Here is a 19,911-nt window from a genome sequence, read left to right on the forward strand (position 1 = left end):
ATTTATTTAATGGATAATTATTTGAAAATTTATGACAAAAGTTAATAAATTGGAGTTTTCTCAAATTTGAATGGACGCGCATTCACACTTCATTAAACTTGGAATATCTGAACAGTCGCCACGTGGCATTCCTTAATTTATAATAGCGGCTAAAAGCTGCAATCTTCCTAGCCGTTATATTCCTCGAACAAATCTCAAATTCGCTCTCAACCCGAGCCGAGTCGAGCCGAGCCGACTGGAGCCGCGGAAAAAATGAGCTTATTCGCTTATCATTCCGAGGAAAAATAATATATATATATATATATATATAATTAAAAAAAAAAAGAAAAAAACGAAGAGATCTCAACCTCCACTTCCTGCTTGTTCTCTTCCTCCTTCCATCATTGAATTTTCTCAAGCTTTTCACTCACTCCTCCAATCTCCTCTCTGCAAAATTTAGGGCAAAATTAGATCTCTAAGGAGGAAGCTTGTTCTACGCTCACCTCCGCTGGTTTCGGTGTTTTCATTCGAAGTTGTTTCAGCAAACTTTTCTTGTTTTTTTGTTGTTCTTTGTTTTTCATGCGTCTCCTTTAAATTATACCTGCAATGGACTCGATATGGAGCCACAGGAGCGCGCCAGAGGCTTTACATTTCGTCATCGCCCTCCAGTTCGCCTTTAGCTTCTTTGCCGCGAGGTTCTTACTCGACAGATTCATTTTTCGTGTGAGTTTTCGAATTACATTTGTTTTCTGTTTTTTTTTTTTCTTATTTTACACTTCTATACTGCAATTTTGTTTCTGGCTTGCTTTTGTTTATGCCGTGCTTTGTTTTATCAGTTAGTTTGCGGATGATTTTAATGTGGATTCCGATCGTTCATTAGTGGATAGATATATGCATTCATGTCGCTATGTATAAATATATATTTATTAGTCGGTTTTTCACCTGGATGAATTGTTTAATGCGATGGTAGATATGTGAATAACTGAAGGCGAGATGGAAAGCTTTAAATGTCTCTGCCTGTGCTACTTGCTTTGCTTTTTATATTTCCTTTATATGTGATACACAAAGAACGTCGTACTCTAATCTTTTATCTCGGGAGAAGATAAGAAGAGCTTGGTTATGTTATTCTGGGAGAATTTCAAATGCTAGTTCTTTACTGAACTGAATTGGTGGTGTTTTCTACATTTACTCAGTTTGGTCGTCTTAATATAGAGCATCTGGTGGCAGTGCTTCGGTGAATTGACCAGACAAATATTCAGTTGATAAGTATCAGGATTTGTTGTCTCAATAAATTTCAATGAAGACGCCTTGGAAAAAAGAATTTTCAATGAAGACATGTGAATGTTTTAACAAATTTACGAAGCAAGGAGTTCAGTTGGTCATTGTGATGAAATTTTAGAAATACCACCTTTGTCTTGCTAGCTAAATTTCAGACGACATCCAATTCCAACAGCAAAAATGGATGCAAGAGAAAAAGATTCTGGACTGGCTTTTATTTAGAGGAATGGAAGAGCAGAAATAGAGGCGTCAGAAAAGTAGGTAGAGGGAAACATTGAAGAGGTTAGACAACAAACCTCCTCCCACCTATGACACTTGTGCTCAAAACATCATCCAAATACTTTTATTTAAGCTAGTGGAGTTGAATAGGATTTCCTGCCATGACTCAACTCATTAGAACTACAATCTAGCCCAAGTGTTGGTTGAAAAGGGCACACCAGATAAATTATTCCAACCCTTGGTAGCCTCCTTACAATGATTACAATTATGATAAAAGAAATATGGTAGAGGTTGAAAAGGATGAATGAATTTACGAGGAAGAGGTTAAATTAGGCCAACCGCTAAAGTTACCAAAAAAATGCAGAGCCCATACTCTTCTGTCCCCAAGTTGATGATTGTGATTAGCCAATGACAGCATTATGTCCTTAGAGTGTCCCTTTTCTACTGAAAGAACGGAAAGCCCACACTCTATTATCTCCAAATTGATGAATGAGATGACAGCATCTTTAATTGTCATTTGGCTTTATCAGAGTGAAGCTTCGTGCTTTGCACCCTACTGTCCGGATGCACTCAAATGATAAGAAGAACAAGTGGATTATAACTGTAATAGAGCTAAAGAAACAAGTCTAGTTTTCATTGAGTTATGTTTGGAAAAATGCAAACATATTTGGTTCACTTTTAAAATTCACATTGTTATCTGATTAACATTTTTGTTCAATGAAATGTGGAAAAACTTAGTTAAAAGTAAAAATATGATTGAAAAAACTGTTGCAGACCATAGAGCTTCTCTCTGAAGATCCTTGGTAAAGCATTTTGGAACTACAGTTTTTTTCTTAGTCACTGCCAATTGGAGGAACTTTTTTGTATTCCTTGTCACCCTTTTTCTATTTGGTTCTTTTGCATTGTCAACAAGATTTCTCTGTAATTTATTAAGAAAGGGGAAGTAAAAATGTTGTTCTACGTGTTCCGTATTCAGAGGTTTGCCATTTGGCTGTTGAGCAAAGGAGCTGCTCCACTGAAACTTGATGAGGCTACCCAGTCAAAGATTGTAAAATGTTCGGAATCAATGTGGAAACTAGCATACTATGGAACTGTTGAAATATGCGTTCTAAAAATTGCATACAACCAACCATGGTTTAGAGATTCAAATCAATACTTCAAAGGCTGGCCAAATGCGGAGTTGCAGTGAGTGGTTTACATGCTTTGATGTTAATTTAAGTGGGTCGGTGTCTTCTGCTATCTAGATTACTTCTCCTGAATAATTTTTTTAGATTTCCTTTCCTTCTCTCATTTCTGCATTTGGGCTTTTTCCTCCACTCTTTTTCTTCCTTACTATGGCAACTTTAGTGGTAAGAAGTTGAAATTTTTACTTTTTAGGTATAATACATTCAAATGAAATATTTTTTTTTAGTTGTATATGAACTGATCCCTTTCATCTCTTTTTGCAGACTTCCTCTAAAATTGTTGTATATGTGCCAATGTGGGTTCTACTTATATAGCATCGCTGCACTTCTTATATGGGAGACTCGGAGAAAGGATTTCTCTGTCATGATGTCTCATCATGTAATTACTGTTATCTTGATCGGATACTCATATATTACGAGGTATTCTTAAAGTCGTTATATAGGAGTTCAACATAGTAGTATTTACTAATAACTAGGAATATGTTGGTGGCCGTTTCACCGATTGGGAAAATCATGCCAGTGTCTGTTTCCCATTTATGATTTTATGTGCCTAGTTATATTGTTGCTGGGCTTCATTTTTTTTTTTTTTTTTCACTTGGGAGAGTTGACCACCTGTCTTAAGACCCTGTAACTTTTGATATAGAATAGATCAAGGATTCAAAGCTGTGTGTCGAAGGCTATATATAAGAATTATTGCATTATTTGTGGCCTATTCTCTCTCATCATTTCTCTCTCTTCATATGACATGATATTGATCTGTTGTTTTGAGTACTTGTAGAAGCACCGTCTTTAATTTTCTGTGGAGTCAATTAAGTTTATGTATATTTTTGGTTCTGCGTAGTACTTCATTTGTTACTTTTACTTTGACATTTATCATTCTAGTACCTATTAATGAGGTGATGGAAACCTTCTGAATTGAAGTTTATCGTACGAATGTCCTGCATTACTATGGTTGTCCTTCTCATCCTAATTATGTGTTGAGTTCATATACTGTTATTGAAAGATTGAAATGTGCTTTTTGACATAGTTTGCAGAACAACATTCTTGTCGTGTAACATTAAATATAAAATTAGAGCATGATATGAGAACAAGGAGTGACTTTAAATCTCTTATTTTCATGAAATTTTTTGTTTGGATCTTTATGGGGTTCTTTCGTTTTTCTTTAAAACTAGACCAAACAAGGGCTTTCACATTTTCACTCAAATTTTGATGAATGGATGCCCGTTCCTTTTTTCTGGACTTTTACCGTTGAACCTGATGGTAGTTAATGATATAACCCATTAACAACAAGGATATAGATATCAACTACGACAATGGTATTTAGACTCATGAATTATAGAGGGAGTTATGCAAATATGAAATTAATTTGGAGTTTCCCTATTAGAGTTAGTTTTTCTTTTTATTATTATTTTCTTAAAATTCTACTTGGATTGAATGAAATGCTAAGACTTCCTCATGACAAACAAAAGTCTTGAGATGTTATTATTTTTGGATAATGTACACACCTCATGGTCTCAATTTGGGGTTCCGGGAGTTTTTTTTTTGGGTCCTTGATTATGTTTGTTTTCTGTAACCTAGACTGGAACCCCACACTTTAGGATGTGACCCTCCTTTTTCTTTAATTATGTTGGTGTCACTGTAACAATGTGTGAAAGTTACACGTATTTGCATAACTTTATGTTTGTGTATTCAGGGGTCAAAGTTTTGTTTTAACGCCTCTAGACTTTCATTTTTCTTTTGCTTTTTTTATTTATTATTATTTATTTTTTCTTTTTTTTTTTGGTGTGTGTACAAAGATTGCTCAACTGTTCATTGTTTCTCTCTGCATTTCTTATTATGGAAAGGTGGATTGATTATGATAATAGATAACATGTTAAATCATGATTTTTATGCTCAATTTTCCAGATTTTTCCAGATTGGATCGGTTATTCTTGCGCTCCATGATGCAAGTGATGTCTTCATGGAAGCTGCCAAGGTTTTTAAATATTCTGAGAATGAACTTGGAGCAAGTGTCTTCTTTGGATGTTTTGCCATTTCATGGCTCATATTGCGGCTTATATTCTTTCCATTCTGGGTTATAAAAGCAACAAGGTTTGTGCTTCTGGTGTTTGATTTTATCTTTGAATATTAGGCTCAATACTCACTGTTTTGCCTATCTGATTTTGTGATTGAAACTTCTCAGTTATGATCTCTGTGAGTACTTGAAGCTATCAGATGTGAATTCCAGATCGATATACTATGTTTTCAACACAATGTTGTTGATGTTGCTTGTGTTCCACATATACTGGTGGTTACTCATATGCTCTATGATCAGTAGACAGCTGAAAAATAGGGGGAAAGTTGGAGAGGATATAAGATCTGGTACATTACTTTACTGATGCACTTCCATTTTCTCATTGATCAAATAAGAAAAGGGTAACCCTATAACAAGTCCTGTCTGAGAGTCTTAGATTAATGTAGGATAATTTCCAACAAGTTATTAGTACTCATCGTCTTATTCATCTTATTTCTTGTTTCATTCATGGAGAGAGTTTCAGCATGATTGTTAGTAGCCTAAAAAGCAGTTTAATGGAGACACCTTCAAAAAGGCTCTAAAACTTTATGGCGAAAAGAAGTACATATATATGTCATTTAACATTAAATCAAATATTATGATTAATTCTAAAAGTAGGTTTACATCAACAAAGATATATCGACTGAACAAGATATTGAAATGGGTAAATTTCATGATTTGAATTGATATTGAAATGTTTCTCTTGTATTTTCTTTACAGATTCTGAGGATGAGGATTAGATGAAGATTGAAGAGTACTTTTTGGTATCATTAGTGATGATAGCTATGGGGTAATTATTTTTGTATTCCTTGTCTACATTGGTTCAACGGGTTAAAGAAGTTACTTTCATTTTCTCACTTCGCTTCCATTTTTAGTGGTTAGGGATACAGATGTATGTCCATTGAGTGTATCACTTCTCGATATATTTGGTTTATAAATAGGAGATTGGCGCATCATACTTGTTTTCCAAGATTCTCCTTTGTTTAAGGACCCTCCTCTTCTGTGGGGGTGGATTGGAGAGGAGGGATAGGAGAGTCTAGGGGCGAAGGGAACATGAGATATGAACACAGAAAGCCTGTTTCATCGTGTAGCACTTTTTGCTTCTAAGTGAAGGAAGGTGCCTTCATAATTCATAATTAACGGTTAGAAACCACAACCTACGCAATGGTATGATGTTGTCCACTTTGAGCATATGCTATCATGACTTTACTTTTAGTTTCCCCAAAAGGCCTCGTACCAATGGAGATTTATTCCTTATAAACTCATGACCGTCCCTTAATTAGCCAATATGGGACTCCCTCCCAACCTCCTCAGGAACGTCTTGTTTGTACCGCAAATGTGTTGGGGACAATCTACGAAAGAGAGAAAACTGAAATTATGACAATCATGTTCGCCTCATAGTAATTACTTGTTCTTCTGGCACATACTATTATTAGTCAATTTAGATTTTGTGTTCTACTTTCTTTTTCATTTTTAGAAACTTAGTCTTGTTTGAGCTGGAAGATTTTGATTTTGTTTAGTTTGTTTTAGAACTGCAAAAACCATTACTAGTATTCTGTTTTTATTTTGGATGGATGTAAGCGACCTGCTTCGGCCTTTGGGCACGTCAGTTTTAAGTTATTACTAGATAGGGAATATGAACTTAAACTTTTAGTCGCTTCATCGAGGATATTATGTCTTTTCTCAGGCTATCTTTTGTTGGTTAAATTAACATGTATGTCATCATATATAACCAAAAAGAATGAACAGTTTAAGTAGTTTAAGTGGCACTACCATATACCTTATTTTAAGGTAACATTTTAGGTCTCACATCTAGAATTGAGTTATTTTATTTTTTCTAATTATTCACTTTTGGTCTTTCTTAGCATATGGTTAAATTAGAATCAGTTTTTCATATAGAGATGTAATCGATTTTTTTCTTTTGTGATTTAGAAATTAAATAAACAAGGCCATGAAAGCTTATTATATAACAATATTTTATTTTTTAATTTTGGATATCCAAAAATGATACCCATTATCTTTCTAATGTAGGCACACTTTCCTCCCGCCTAAGTCTGTAATAAGGCAATTTGTATCATGTTGTGGATGTTGGAGTCTACCATTTTATTATTATTATTATTATTATTATTTTGAATATATATATATATATATATATATATACACAAATATAGTACAATTCTTGTTTATTAATTGTAATTTCATTATGCAAATATTTGTTTATTTTATACAAAATAGTTTCTTTTTTGTATGTATCATTCTTACATCAAATACAATACTTTAGGTTTGTATTTTTCCTTCCATTTTATAAGTGTTTCATCACTTATCTTTATTTTCATTTTATAATTAAAATAAATTAATATAAAAAAAATTTTACCTTCATTTCCAAAAATTAAAAAAAAAAAAAGAAAAAAAAAGGAGACCAGGTCAAGTGACAAAGATATTTATCGTGAAAATATGTCAAAAACTTTCATATGACTAAGTCAAACTGAATATCTTTTAATTTTTTTACATTAAAAAAAAGGAACTAAAATTCCATATCTGGGGAAGATTCAATCCTGCTTTCACACTTCTCAGGGCATTTTCTATTTTATAATGTATATTTTATTTACTTATTTTATAGAATCTTACAAATGTCTTTTTAAGATTATATAAGTTATTAAAATTATGTAATGTATTACTATTAGTTAATTTAATTGTTTTTTAGTTCAATAATTGTAGTAATTAAAATTTGGAACTACAAAATTCACTCGAAATAAGTGAAGTTGCTGTTTAAATGTTGTGCTGAGTCGACTAGACCTAGACCCAAGAAGACCAAACCTCACTTAGAGGCCAACCAACCAATACGACCTGACACATGGTCTACAATTGTCAAGTTCTTGACTAGCCTTAATTTTGTTCAATTCAACCCATGATTTCTCGAGAACTATAATTTTTTCTTCTAGAAATGACATGTCTCTTACTATATCTTTCTAGAAATTTAGGATGACTTCAGCATTGGAGTGTGTGTGGCTGACACCACGCCATACTCATCTCGTATCTTAATTGAGATCATGCAGATCCACTCCGAACAAATTCGTGCTTCGATGGGTAGGTCTACTTATATTATTATTTTATTTTTTTGATTTTGAATCTTTAGAACATGTTTATACTCCAATACTAGGATAAGGTGACTAGGATGAAGCAATCAGACAAAAGTTATTAAACTTGTTAGACAAACACGACTCTCCACAATGGTATGATATTGTCCACTTTGAGCATAACCTCTCGTGGCTTTGCTTTGGGCTTCCCCAAAAGGCCTCATCCCAATAGAGAGAGTATTCATTGATTATAAACCTATGATCATTCCCAAAATTAACCGATGTGTGACTTTCATCATCCAACACCTCTCCTCAAACAAAATGTGCCTCCTCTTAATCAAGGCTCGACCGACTCCTTTGGAGTCTTAGTCATTTTTTACTGTCTTCGAGGAGGCTTCTATATTTGAGGACTTACCAATCTATTGGCACAACTAAGTTTAGGGCTTGACTCTAATATCATATTAGATGAACATGACTCTCCACAATTGTACGAGGCCTTTTGAGGAAGCCCAAAGTAAAGCCAATGAGAGCTTATGCTCAAAGTGGACAATATCATACAATTATGGAGAGTCGTGTTCATCTAACAAAAATTACTTGACTTCGGATAAGGTGACTTACAAAAGAGCAAGAGTTTAACATCGGTGTAGTATCTACCACGCAGACTCCAATGTTTAAATTCGACAAAAGAAAATAACGGTATCGTAAACCTTTAGAGGATTAAAACGAGCTTACCTTGATTGATTTAGGGCTTCCATTTAAAAATTCGAAAAAAGTTAGGATAAAAGTTTACTAAAAAAAGTACATCATATTTAGAGTGAAGCTTCCTCGGCGATTGGAACCGGTGGCGATCCGAAACCGGTATCGTTGGCCAGCTGTCTTTTTTGAGCACGCGACAATATCTTCCTCATTTGGTCTCCGTGTCTAATCGGCGTTCCAGCTGTCCGCCACGTCATCACCCACTCATTTTATATATATATATATACTCCCCCCTCTTTCTCCCGCTTGCCCGACCAAATCCACGTCACTCAAACTCTCTCTTCTTTACTGCCATGTCATCCTACCGCCCCGCCGTCTTCCGCCGCATCACCGAGGAGCAGGAGGTCTCTATCATCGTCGACGCCCTCACCCACGTCATCTCCGGCGCCGCTGCTTCCGGTCTCGAGTTCCGCCACGACGATTTCCTCCGCCGCCTCCTCCTCCCGCCTTCTACTGACAATACCGCCGCCGCCTTCTCGGGTTCTTCAGATTTCGACACGTGTCAAGCCTGCAGAATCAACGGCTGCTTGGGCTGCCACTTCTTCTCCGCTCCCTCCTCCTCCTCCTCCACCCGCCGTATCAGACGCCTGAAGAAGAATTACAGAGGCGTCCGCCTGCGCCCATGGGGCAAATGGGCCGCCGAGATCCGTGACCCGAAACGTGCGACCCGAGTCTGGCTTGGTACCTTCAACACCGCCGAGGACGCCGCACGTGCCTACGATGAAGCCGCCATTAAATTCCGCGGCGCACGTGCCAAACTCAATTTCCCCCTCCCTAACAACACATCAACGACTTCCACAACCACCTCCGCCGTCAATGAACCGGCAGTAGCTCCAAGAGCATCTCCGATGAAAATGGAGGCAAAAAACTACACCTTACCCGAGATTTTCAAGGTCGATGACGATGACGACGACGACATTCAACGATTGATCAATGACTTTGCAGGCCATTCACGAAGCTAATAAAATCCAAACCATTGAGAAAATTCTTTCAATTAATTAGCTTTTTTACAATTAGTGAAAGAAATTTTCTCATAATCAAATTATTTGTTTTTAAACAATTGCAAATAGCAATTGTTAGAATGAAATTAAAAAATTCCTTATTTTTACTAGATATCCAAAACAGTGCAATCATGTTACGCCACGTGTACAAGTAAAAGACACACGTGCTTAATTGAAGATCTTAAGTCAATTAAATCAGAATTAACACGGATTCATACTTAGCTCGTGATTAATGAAACTATATAAAAAGGGGATTTGGGGATTTAATTAAATTAAATAATTAAAAAAACTCACCTTAAAAGAGAGAGAAAAAGAGTATAATTATTAAGATTGGTTGGTCAAATAAATGAAGTGCTTTGGATTTTCTTGGTGGGTTCATATACTCGGCCACGTTGAACCGGTTTTTTAATTACGCGGTCCACTCTTAACGGCACAAACCGTTTTAACGTCCCGTTTCCTTTGATACGGCCGTGCACTTATCTTTTATTATTATTATTATTATTATTATTATTAAAAAAATATTGTTTTTTTGATAAAAATTAATTTTGTTTTTTTATATCCTAAAAATGAAAATGAAAAAACTAAAATAATCAATTTTAAAAAATAAAAAAATGAATCGAAGTTATGAAATTGAATGTTTATAATTAAAATGGGTGGAACCAAACACAGAAATACAAAGGAAAATAATCGCGCCAGGTAGGGGTCGAACCTACGACTTTCTGCTTAGGAAACAGACGCTCTATCCACTGAGCTACAGGCGCTTTTTGGTTATAAACTTTGATTATAATAGTCGATCGAAAGCCAGATCCTAAAACAAAAACAAATAAACGCGCCAGGTAGGGGTCGAACCTACGACTTTGTGCTTAGGAAACAGACGCTCTATCCACTGAGCTACAAGCGCTTTTGGTTATAAACTTTTATTAAAATTGGTAGATCGAAAGCCAGATCCTAAACAAAAAAAAAATAAACGCGCCAGGTAGGGGTCGAACCTACGACTTTCTGCTTAGGAAACAGACGCTCTATCCACTGAGCTACAAGCGCTTTCGATTAAAACTTAACATAATTAATTTAGTTTTCTTCATCTTCATCGTACAGCTACGAACGTGTCAGTTCTTCCTCGTGCCAAAATCGCCATTTTCATGCACCCATTCTGTCTCCTTGATTCTCAACAAGAACCTGCACAAAACAGAACAAAAAGGGAGAAAAGAAGACCCATCTTTCTCTGGTGGAGTAAAATTCCCCCCCTCCACCACAAAGGGATTCCATGAAAAAATCCAGAAAAAACAAGATGACCCTTCTCATTTCCATCTTCTTCTTCCTCCCCCTCCTCCTCCGCCTCTCCACCGCCGCTCCACCCGGTCCTCGAGGTACCCCATTTCTCCAATTTTCACATTACTCTCTGCAAATCCACGATTTCATTGACTAATTCTGTAACCCCATCTCGTTTTTCCCCCCAAATATTTGCAGGGTATCTTCTCAATTGCGGTGCCTCCCAATTGGCCCCCAAGGTGACCGTCGGCAGCCTCCAATACATCACCGATGAGGGCTTCATCTCCGTTGGGAACATCACTAAGCTTCCTGATCCACATCTGGTGCCGATTCTGTCAACATTGCGCTATTTTCCCGACAAATCGGCCCGGAAATACTGCTACATGATTCCGGTGCTTAAGGGAGGCAAATACATGGTGAGGACGACGTATTACTACGGCGGATACGACGGCGGGAAGACTCCGCCGGTTTTCGACCAGATTATAGAAGGGACCAAATGGAGCGTCGTTAACACGACGGATGATTACGCCAGTGGGTTGTCGTCGTTTTACGAGATTGTGGTGGTGGCGATGGGGAAGATGATGAGCGTTTGCTTAGCAAGAAACCATCATACGGATCCGAGTTCGAGCCCATTCATTTCAGCTCTGGAGTTGGAGTATTTGGATGACTCTGTTTATAACACCACGGATTTCAAGAACCATGCTCTCAGTCTGGTTGCTAGAAGCAGCTTTGGACCTGAAGCTGATGTCATTGGGTAGGTAAAACTTCTCTGTTCTTGACAACATTTATCTTTTTCTTCAACTTTTTGTGTTCTGGATTGTGATCTAGCTTGATTTTGCTCGTGTTCAAAGCCCATATTGGAATTGATATGATCTGAAATGGGCATGTTTTGGATAGAAATCATGGATGTTAATGATTCCAAAACGTTCTTGTTGAGCTTTTCCATATGAAAAACCATTTTAGTTAGTGTCTATGATCTTGTTAATAAATCATTTAGTAGAAACTTGATGTCGATACCGTTAGGAATCACGAACCTCCACAATGGTATGATATTGTCTACTTTGAGCATAAGTTCTCATGGATTTGTTTTTGGTTTCCCCAAAAGACCTTATACCAATGGAGATGTGTTCCTTACTTATAAACCCATGATCAACCCCTTAATTACCCGGTGTGAGACTTCTCTCCCAACAATCCTCCTCTTGAACAAAGTACACCATAGAGCCTCTGTTGAGGCCTATGGAGTCCTCAAACAGCATCCCCTTAATTGAGGCTCGACTCCTTCTCTGGAGTCCTCAAACAAAGTACACCCTTTGTTTGACACTTGAGTCATTTTTTACTACACCTTCAAGGCTCACAACTTCTTTGTTTGACATTTGAGGATTCTATTGACATGACTAAATTAATGGCGTGACTCTAATATCATGTTCGGAATCATGAACCTCCACAATGGTATGATATTGTCCACTTACTTTTGGTGTCTGTTTCTTTTCTTTTTATGTTGGGTTGTGGAGGTTGTAATTTCAATGAAGAACCTGTCCTGTCTCTAACCTTTTGATGAACTTTTGGGACTTGAAATTTGAATGTGGAGTTAGCTTTCCAGATGATGTATTCAACCGGCAATGGCATCCATTTCTTGATGAGCATCCAGTGGTAACATCCCATGTGAACATCACTCCTTCAACCTTCTGGAATCTGCCGCCAACGAAGGTGTTTTACAATGGCATGACGACGAGCCGGGGAAAGTCGCTCAAATTCAACTGGCCTCCGTTCCCACTTCCAGAAGCCTACTACTACATCTCGCTGTACTTTCAGGATAATCGGTCGCCGAGTTTTTATAGCTGGAGGGTGTTCAGTGTTGTAATAAATGGCAAGACTTTCTTTTCAAACCTCAATGTCTCTGCTAATGGTGTGTCTGTTTACAGTGCGAGATGGCCTTTGTCTGGACAGACCCTCTTAGAACTAATCCCTGCAGACAACATGCCTGTTGGCCCTGTGATTAGTGCTGGTGAGATCCTTCAGGTTTTTCGCCTCACTGGAAGAACGTTAACTAGGGATGGTACTGTTCTTCTTCATAAACTTTGATTAGCGTTTTCGGTTTCGTTATATTCAATAACATCAAACAAAGCGGAAAAGGAGGCGTGTTCTTGTTCTTGTTCTTCTTGGTTTGACAAAGCTTCTGTTGTATTCTTTGACTAATTTGGTAGTGATGGCAATGGAGGACTTGGCACGAAGCTTGAACTACCCGCCCCACGATTGGAGCGGCGATCCTTGCTTGCCTAAGGATCATTTCTGGACTGGAGTTACTTGTTCAGATGGAAAACTTGCTCGAGTTACCACTTTGTAAGTTCTCTCAACACTATATGTTAGGAACCACAACCCTCTATAATAGTATGATATTGTCGACTTTGAGCATAAACTCCCATGGTTTTACTTTTGGTTTCCCCCAAAAGGCCATTCCCTCCCAACAATCCTCAACAATCCTCCCCTTGAATAAAGTATACCATAGAGTCTCCCCTAAGGTCCCCTTAATCGAGGCTCGACTTCTTCTCTAGAGCCCTCGAACAAATGGTACGAACAAAGTAACCATTTTTTCGACATTTGAGTCACTTTTGACTACACCTTTGAGGATCCCTATTTCTTTGTTCGACACTTGAGGATTCTATTGACCGAACTAAGTTAAGGGCATGACTCTGATACCATGTTAGGAACCACGAACCTCAAGAATAGTATGATATTGTCCACTTTGAGCATAAACTCTCATGGCTTTGCTTTTGGTTTCCCCAAAACGCCTCATACCAATGGAGATATATTCCTTACTTATAAACCCACGATCATTCCCTTTATTAGCCAACGTGGGACTCCCATCAATCCTCAACAATTTAGCCAATGTGGGACAATCCTCAACGTTGGCTAATTAAAGGAATGATCATAGGTCTATAAGTAAGGAATACATCTCCATTGGTACGAGGCGTTTTGGGTAAACCAAAAGCAAAGCCATGAGAGTTTATACTCAAAGTGGACAATATTATACCATTATGGAGGGTCGTGGTTCCTAACATGATCAACCTCTTAATTAGCCGATGTGGGACTGTGAACTCCGTTTTCCGTTTTATGTCCGTTGCTGATGAACTAAGAATGGGTATTGAACTTTTTCTCACTTTTTTTTAAGGAATTTGACAAACTTTGGCTTATCTGGGACGCTTCCTCCAAGCATAAACAATTTAACTGCGCTCTCTCATCTGTAAGTGATTTTCTTTCTCATTGTCAAACTTAGATATCTATTTCTTGATTGATGACTGCAATTGTGTTCGCAGTTGGCTTGGTAACAACAAGCTCTCAGGCATTATTCCTGATATAGGTTCATTGAAGGAGCTACGAACACTGTACGTTTTCCAGTCGATACCTCGTTTACTTCTCTCGAACATTCTTACCCGTTTTATAACTCTGTTTTGTTGATCAAGGCATCTGGAAAACAACCAATTTGAAGGGATAATTCCTCATTCGCTCGAGAAGCTTCCGCATATTCATGAAGTGTGAGTCTCGACCTTGATTCTTAGCTGCAATACGATCTTCATTCTTCATCTGAACTGCCCTCATTAAGTTTGCTTACTCGTATTCAACGGCTTGATGTTTTGGAATAGAAAGATATTCAATGTCGATACCGAAAACGTGACGTTGTTCCCTTTGATCCCCAATGGTTTTTTGATTGATGACTTTTATGATTACAGATTTCTCCAAAATAATAACAATCTTAAGTCGAAAGCTCTCGAAGCGCTACAGAAGCTAGGCATACACATCGAGTAAGAACACGGATATGTGCGCTTCAAGTTTGGCTTCATTAGCAATCTTTGATCTGATGTTCTTCATTTTTTTTTACACTGTTTTGTTGATTCTTAGGCTGTAGAAGCAGAAATCTATATGGCTATCTCAAAGGATGGAAGAGACTATACGAAGAAGCTTAAGAGTGGTAACTTTTAACATAAATGGCTTTGCAATTATCACAAGTTTTGCAGTAATTGTTGCAATTGTGATTTAAAAAAATATATATTTTCATATGTTCTTGAGTTCTACAATGATATATCGATGAAATATTTAGCTAATGTGAATATAATATTAATAATAGTTTATTTATTAATTTAGTATTTTCTTAATTTTTAATTTTTAATTTTTAAGATTTTTTTTTTTCAAAAATCCATTGATATTGTCATTTTATCGATATTTTTACTACATTTTCATGAAATTTGGGAGCTCGAGATTTTAATTTAAACCTTGCTTAAAACTCATTAGGATACGTTTAAGCTTACCACTAATAAATATTGTTTGTTTTGGCTTATTGTCGTTAATTTCACGATTTTTTAAAACGTGATTGCTAGAGAGAGGTTTCTACACTCTGTTTCGTCTCCTTCCAATCGATGTGGGACATCACATATCTAGTCTATGAAGTTCGACATATTAAATTCAATGGCTCAACGAGTCAATAGTAGAGTCGAGAAGTTTAAAAATTAGAGTTAGTATATATCAACAAGAATACTTTATTCGAACATTCTTATTCCTAAAGATCACTACAAACACACTCACTTTTACCTTCATGTAAAACTTTTACCTATTCCTTTATGTAAATAATTTTACAATAATTTTACAATTTACTTGCATCATAACTCAATCAATTGAGAATTTTAATCTTAATCTATTAAAAATCTATGCATACTCATAAGCATAATTGAGAATTTTAATAAGTATGCGCATACTCAAATTTATGCCATGTGTCTAAAAATTATATTATTCGAGAAGTGATATGGCTAACCTTTTCTAACTCTTGTGCCAAATTTGTATAAAAAAGAAGAATAAAGTGAACGGGAAATGAAAAGATATGAAGAGACTAAAGCAGCATAGAGGATTTTGTCCGCTCTATTTGGTTTAGTTCGACAAATATTTTGACTCTATTAGTATTATAGCATGTTAGTGACTCTAATTCGACCTTGTGGAGACCTACTTCGAGCGGAGTGAGAGATTTTTATTTAAATGTAGAATGGAGAAGAGAGTGTGGAGAGATTTTTCACTATTAGCTAATGGGATCAAGTATCTATAAGGGAACCCCTCCTCATGAATTCGGGCCTCAATTCCTCGGGCCTCAATTCCTGCAAAAAAATAAATAGAAAACATGAAAGAATTGTTAAATGATACTAGGAGACATCCCAGAGTAAAAAGATTAAATAGAATGGAAGTGAAATGTGGGTAAAATCAGCCATAGAAAAGTAGAAACTTTGTAAAGAATCATATTCTTTTCTTTCTTCCACCACAAGTTTTCAGTGAATCAAACCCATTTTTCAATATTTAAACCCTTCAAACCCATCTGTGTTCATCTTAAATTTCAAGATCGATCTTCCTTGTTTCTTACAACAAAGTAAAAAAAAAAGACCAGAGCAAGCAATTTTTCAGTGCTTAAACCCTTTAAATTCATCTGGGTTGAGTCTGTTTCAACAACAACAAAAACAGAGCTACCCTGTTTTCGGTAGTGAACCACTGAAAATTCATCTGGGTCCGTCTGAAATTTGAAGATCAATCTTCTTTTTATTAAAAAAAAACAAAAACAGAGAAACCCAAACAAAAAAATGCCGATGAACTCGAACCTCCTGGACCTGCAATACAGCGTCTTAAAGAAAAAGTTCCTCCGGGAACCCTCCCGTCTGTGCTCCTTCAAGAACCGACAGAGCTCAGGACTCCGGCGGGCGTTGCAGCTGAGCACGGAGGAGATAAGGCAGATCTTCAAATGGTTCGACACTAACAGAGATGGGAGGATCTCAAAGCATGAATATAGGGGAATTCTGGAGGCACTGGGGAGAGGGAGCTCCATGGAAGAGGTGCAGAAGATTTTCAAGGCAGTGGACACAGACGGCGATGGTTACATAGACTTGAACGAGTTTATGGAGGTTCACCGGAGCGGAGTTCAGACTGGAGAGGTGGAATCTGCTTTCGAGACGTTTGATGTGAATGGGGATCGGAAGATTAGTGCAGAGGAAGTGATGAGAGTGTTGAAGGGATTGGGGGAAAAGTGTAGCATTGAGGATTGCCGGCGGATGGTCAGGGCGGTGGACAGGAACGGCGATGGCATGGTGGACATGGATGAGTTTATGACAATGATGACTCGGTCTGCAAAGTATGTTTAGAGGATGAGTGTTTCAACTTTTAAGGTTCTTTAATGGCGTTTGATTGTTAAAAAGTGTTAGTATAATGTAAAGGCTTTGTATAAATTCCAACTTCTCTTTTAGTTAAACTGCTTCGGGTGGATCGAAACACGATAACAATGTCATTTTTGATAAGCTTACAAACACTACTTTCACTTGCAAGTCTATATGTTTTGTTACCACTTTCTTCTACTAATGTTTTAATAAACCAAGTCAAGGTTTAGAACTAGCTAGGATTCAAGTGATTCTTTCAACCTAATTGAAACCGAGGAGAAAACAAATTCCAAACCCAGTAATTACCACTGAGACGTTTTCTTTTGCTAAAAGCTTACTAATCATCTATCAGGAGAAGAAAACTAGCACTTTCCAATTCAGTTCCAACAATAAACAGCAGGAAAAGAAGAAAAAAAAAAAAATGATGATAAGACGAATGATTAAATATCAGGATAAGAAGAGCGTACATTATAAATCAATGGCTAGCTCGTCTCCAATCGGTACCTTGTTTCGTGGTTCGCATAAGGATATTGATGGTCTAACACTTTACATCGAGCTGCTATTGGGAAGATAAACTCATCAGGTACATGTTGTGGTGTGTTCAAAAATGATGGTTTACCAGTAATCCCCACATGAACATTTACCATCCTTAAAATGATGAAACCGTTTGTTGTCCCTTACAATCAACTCTCTCCCAACAATTCTAGACATGATTTTGATGGCATTGTGACAGTCACCACAGATCCGTAGGTTCTTAATGATCCTAAGAGGCGTTCGCGCCGGTGTACTGATCAATCCATATGCAATTGCCAATCGTTCACTATGATACAGCAATGCCTGCTCTTTGGCCTCTTGATCAATATCGTGAAGAACATATCTAGTATCTGGCACATACCCTTGTTCTTTCATTGCCTTCAAAGCCTTTAATTTTTCATCATCTTTGTAGAGAGTTGGATTTCTGAATTCAACAATCCTGTTCTTCCCATCAAGCATGCTAATTGCAGATCGCTTCTTGGGAGGTGGCGTCGGTATCTTGTTAGAGGCAGCTTTCGTTGGGTCCAGATCAACAATTAGCTCCTCTGCATAGTCCTCAAGATCAACATCTCCATGCATTCTAGCATAGTTCTTCAAAGTCTCCCATACCTCGACTGTGGGCTCCATGGGCAGTTTTTCGACATACTCGAAAGCCTCATTGATGTGTCCAGGTTCTCCAAGAATACCTAAAAGCCCCAGATAATGATCCATGTCTGGGTTGATATGGTAATCATTTTTCATAGACTCAAAGTACATAAATCCTTCTTCCACAGCACTGGCACTAGCACAAGCAGACATAACAAGAAGGAAAGTTTGTGAATTGGGATGCAATCCCAGCTTCTTCATGTTCTCAAATAACTCCAGACCCTCATCACCCAATCCATTATCCGCATATCCTTTTATCATCAGATGCCAAGACTCAATACTCCTATCAAGCATATGGTCGAACACTCTCTGTGCATCGCTCATGCTCCCACATTTCCCATACATCTCAAGCACTTTATTATTCAATTGCAGATCGCTTCTACAAGTTGACTGTAGAAAGTAATCATGAACTACTTTAGCATTTTCAAATGACTTCGACTTCCCACATAATTCAAACAACTCATGGAAACAATCAGCATCAGCTTTAACACCTTCTTTCAATAATTCAACAGCTTCTTTCAACTTCCCCTCTCCACAAAAGCGCCGCAATTCATCAATAGGAGATACAAGGGCATTGGGTGCGTGATTTTGAGCACCATGCCCTTGAATCCCAGCCTGATTATTCAACTGATAAGAATTCTCTGCTTGTAGGTTCCGCTGACCAGGCTTTCCAAATTGTGGGAGTCCCTGATTTTGATTGCTCCATTGGTTAGGGCCTCTTTGTTGCTGATAATTGAAATTTTGAGGGTTCGGCTGCGAAGGATTTGGATACTGCGGGTAGCTCTGATTTGGAGGATTCCACGAATTAGGGTTACCGCCTTGAGTATAGCTCTGACCCTGCCGGGGAAATCCAGGATTGGGGTACGAGCTCTGATTTTGACTCCGATTAATCATTTGATTACTAGGACTTCCCTGTTGAACATAGTCGCGATTCTGAAACTCCGAGAACGACTGGTGATTAAAATTTCTACTCGGACGATGAACCTGGCTCGGCGAGCCCCACTGACCCTGAGGATATCGATGGTCAGACGAAGAAGGTTGTTGCGGCGGTGTAGGGAAATTGGAGAAATCGTCAGGGAACGCCGAGGTGCTTAGGGCTTTGATTAGGGTCTCTGTTCGGTTTCCGCAAGAGAAGGTGAAAGTTGAAGGGAGAGGAAACCGTACCTTGATGAAGGAGGAGATATGAATGGGGGTTCGAACACGCCGGACCGCCATGAGAGACGCCATTTCTGATCGGAAAAGGCCTAAACCCTAAGGAAAGGTTCAAAGAAACCTCCGTTAATGCAAGCTTGAGAGGCGAAGAAAAGAAACTAGACAACTGTTTTTCACAAACTTACATTGGGCTTATACCTAGGCCCATTTTCTTAAAGCGGCCCAATTTGAAATAAATACGTTTAATTTTTATCAGAAGAAATAAGAAATAAATACGTGTAAATTTGAACATTTGACCTCAAAATGTATGTATATATATATAAACTTATATACATTTGACCTCAATACGTGTAAACTTACATTGGGCTTATACCTAGGCCCATGTATGTATATATATATATGTATATTACTTATAACACGTGAGAGTGAAAATTTGAACACTTGACCTCAAAATGAACTATATAAAAATTAGCAAATTATGTTCATTTTGGCAATGAGGATGATTATTATTATTTATTTATATATTTATTTTTGTTACTTTCTTTTGACTTAGTTAAATTGATGTTTTAAAACCAAAGTTTGGCA

General features: G+C 37.4%; 2 protein-coding genes, 3 non-coding genes and 3 pseudogenes across 9 annotated transcripts; 4 read left to right on the plus strand and 4 right to left on the minus strand.

Annotated features, from left to right (window-relative positions):
- Window positions 1–331: 331 nt before the first annotated feature.
- LOC111811319 (ceramide synthase LOH2) lies at window positions 332–6,853 on the plus strand. Of its 2 annotated transcripts, XR_015411951.1 has the most exons (7): window positions 332–702; window positions 2,453–2,661; window positions 2,925–3,080; window positions 4,566–4,751; window positions 4,843–5,021; window positions 5,434–5,503; window positions 6,745–6,853. XR_015411951.1 is itself a non-coding variant. In XM_087118058.1 (6 exons), the coding sequence occupies exons 1-6, from the start codon at window positions 586–588 to the stop codon at window positions 5,451–5,453; spliced, it is 867 nt and encodes a 288-aa protein (XP_086974184.1). In that variant the 5' UTR covers window positions 332–585; the 3' UTR covers window positions 5,454–5,666. The 2 variants fall into 2 exon arrangements, 1 of the variants encoding a protein (XP_086974184.1); XM_087118058.1 differs by lacking the exon at window positions 6,745–6,853 and having other exon boundaries at window positions 5,434–5,666.
- A 1,924-nt stretch (window positions 6,854–8,777) lies between these two features.
- Window positions 8,778–9,659, plus strand: LOC111811321 (ethylene-responsive transcription factor ERF109 pseudogene; annotated as a pseudogene).
- Window positions 9,660–10,235: 576 nt separating this feature from the next.
- Window positions 10,236–10,308, minus strand: TRNAR-CCU (transfer RNA arginine (anticodon CCU)). Its single transcript has one exon. It is a non-coding gene; the product is annotated as a tRNA-Arg (tRNA).
- Window positions 10,309–10,375: 67 nt separating this feature from the next.
- On the minus strand, window positions 10,376–10,448 carry TRNAR-CCU (transfer RNA arginine (anticodon CCU)). Its single transcript has one exon. It is a non-coding gene; the product is annotated as a tRNA-Arg (tRNA).
- Window positions 10,449–10,515: 67 nt separating this feature from the next.
- Window positions 10,516–10,588, minus strand: TRNAR-CCU (transfer RNA arginine (anticodon CCU)). The gene has a single exon. It is a non-coding gene; the product is annotated as a tRNA-Arg (tRNA).
- Window positions 10,589–10,704: 116 nt separating this feature from the next.
- Window positions 10,705–14,955, plus strand: LOC111811322 (Leucine-rich repeat (LRR) family protein). The gene is made up of 9 exons (XM_023698102.2): window positions 10,705–10,914; window positions 11,015–11,570; window positions 12,409–12,872; window positions 13,021–13,156; window positions 13,986–14,057; window positions 14,131–14,199; window positions 14,278–14,349; window positions 14,545–14,616; window positions 14,714–14,955. Exons 1-9 carry the CDS (start codon window positions 10,812–10,814, stop codon window positions 14,718–14,720), a joined length of 1,551 nt encoding a protein of 516 aa, XP_023553870.2. The 5' UTR covers window positions 10,705–10,811; the 3' UTR covers window positions 14,721–14,955.
- Window positions 14,956–15,703: 748 nt separating this feature from the next.
- Window positions 15,704–19,477, minus strand: LOC111811323 (pentatricopeptide repeat-containing protein At2g15690, mitochondrial pseudogene; annotated as a pseudogene). Of its 3 annotated transcripts, none has more exons than XR_015411989.1 (2): window positions 17,500–19,477; window positions 15,704–15,954 (listed from the first exon to the last, which is right to left on the minus strand). The product of XR_015411989.1 is annotated as a pentatricopeptide repeat-containing protein At2g15690, mitochondrial pseudogene, transcript variant X3 (transcript). The 3 variants fall into 3 exon arrangements; XR_015411988.1 differs by lacking the exon at window positions 15,704–15,954 and adding an exon at window positions 16,382–16,966; XR_015411987.1 differs by lacking the exon at window positions 15,704–15,954 and having other exon boundaries at window positions 17,465–19,477.
- LOC111811324 (calmodulin-like protein 30 pseudogene) lies at window positions 16,429–17,168 on the plus strand (annotated as a pseudogene).
- Window positions 19,478–19,911: the final 434 nt, after the last annotated feature.

Source organism: Cucurbita pepo, chromosome 15 (genome assembly GCF_057944985.1).
Source record: "Cucurbita pepo subsp. pepo isolate OVF chromosome 15, ASM5794498v1, whole genome shotgun sequence".
In the NCBI taxonomy this organism is placed as follows: Eukaryota; Viridiplantae; Streptophyta; class Magnoliopsida; order Cucurbitales; family Cucurbitaceae; genus Cucurbita; species Cucurbita pepo.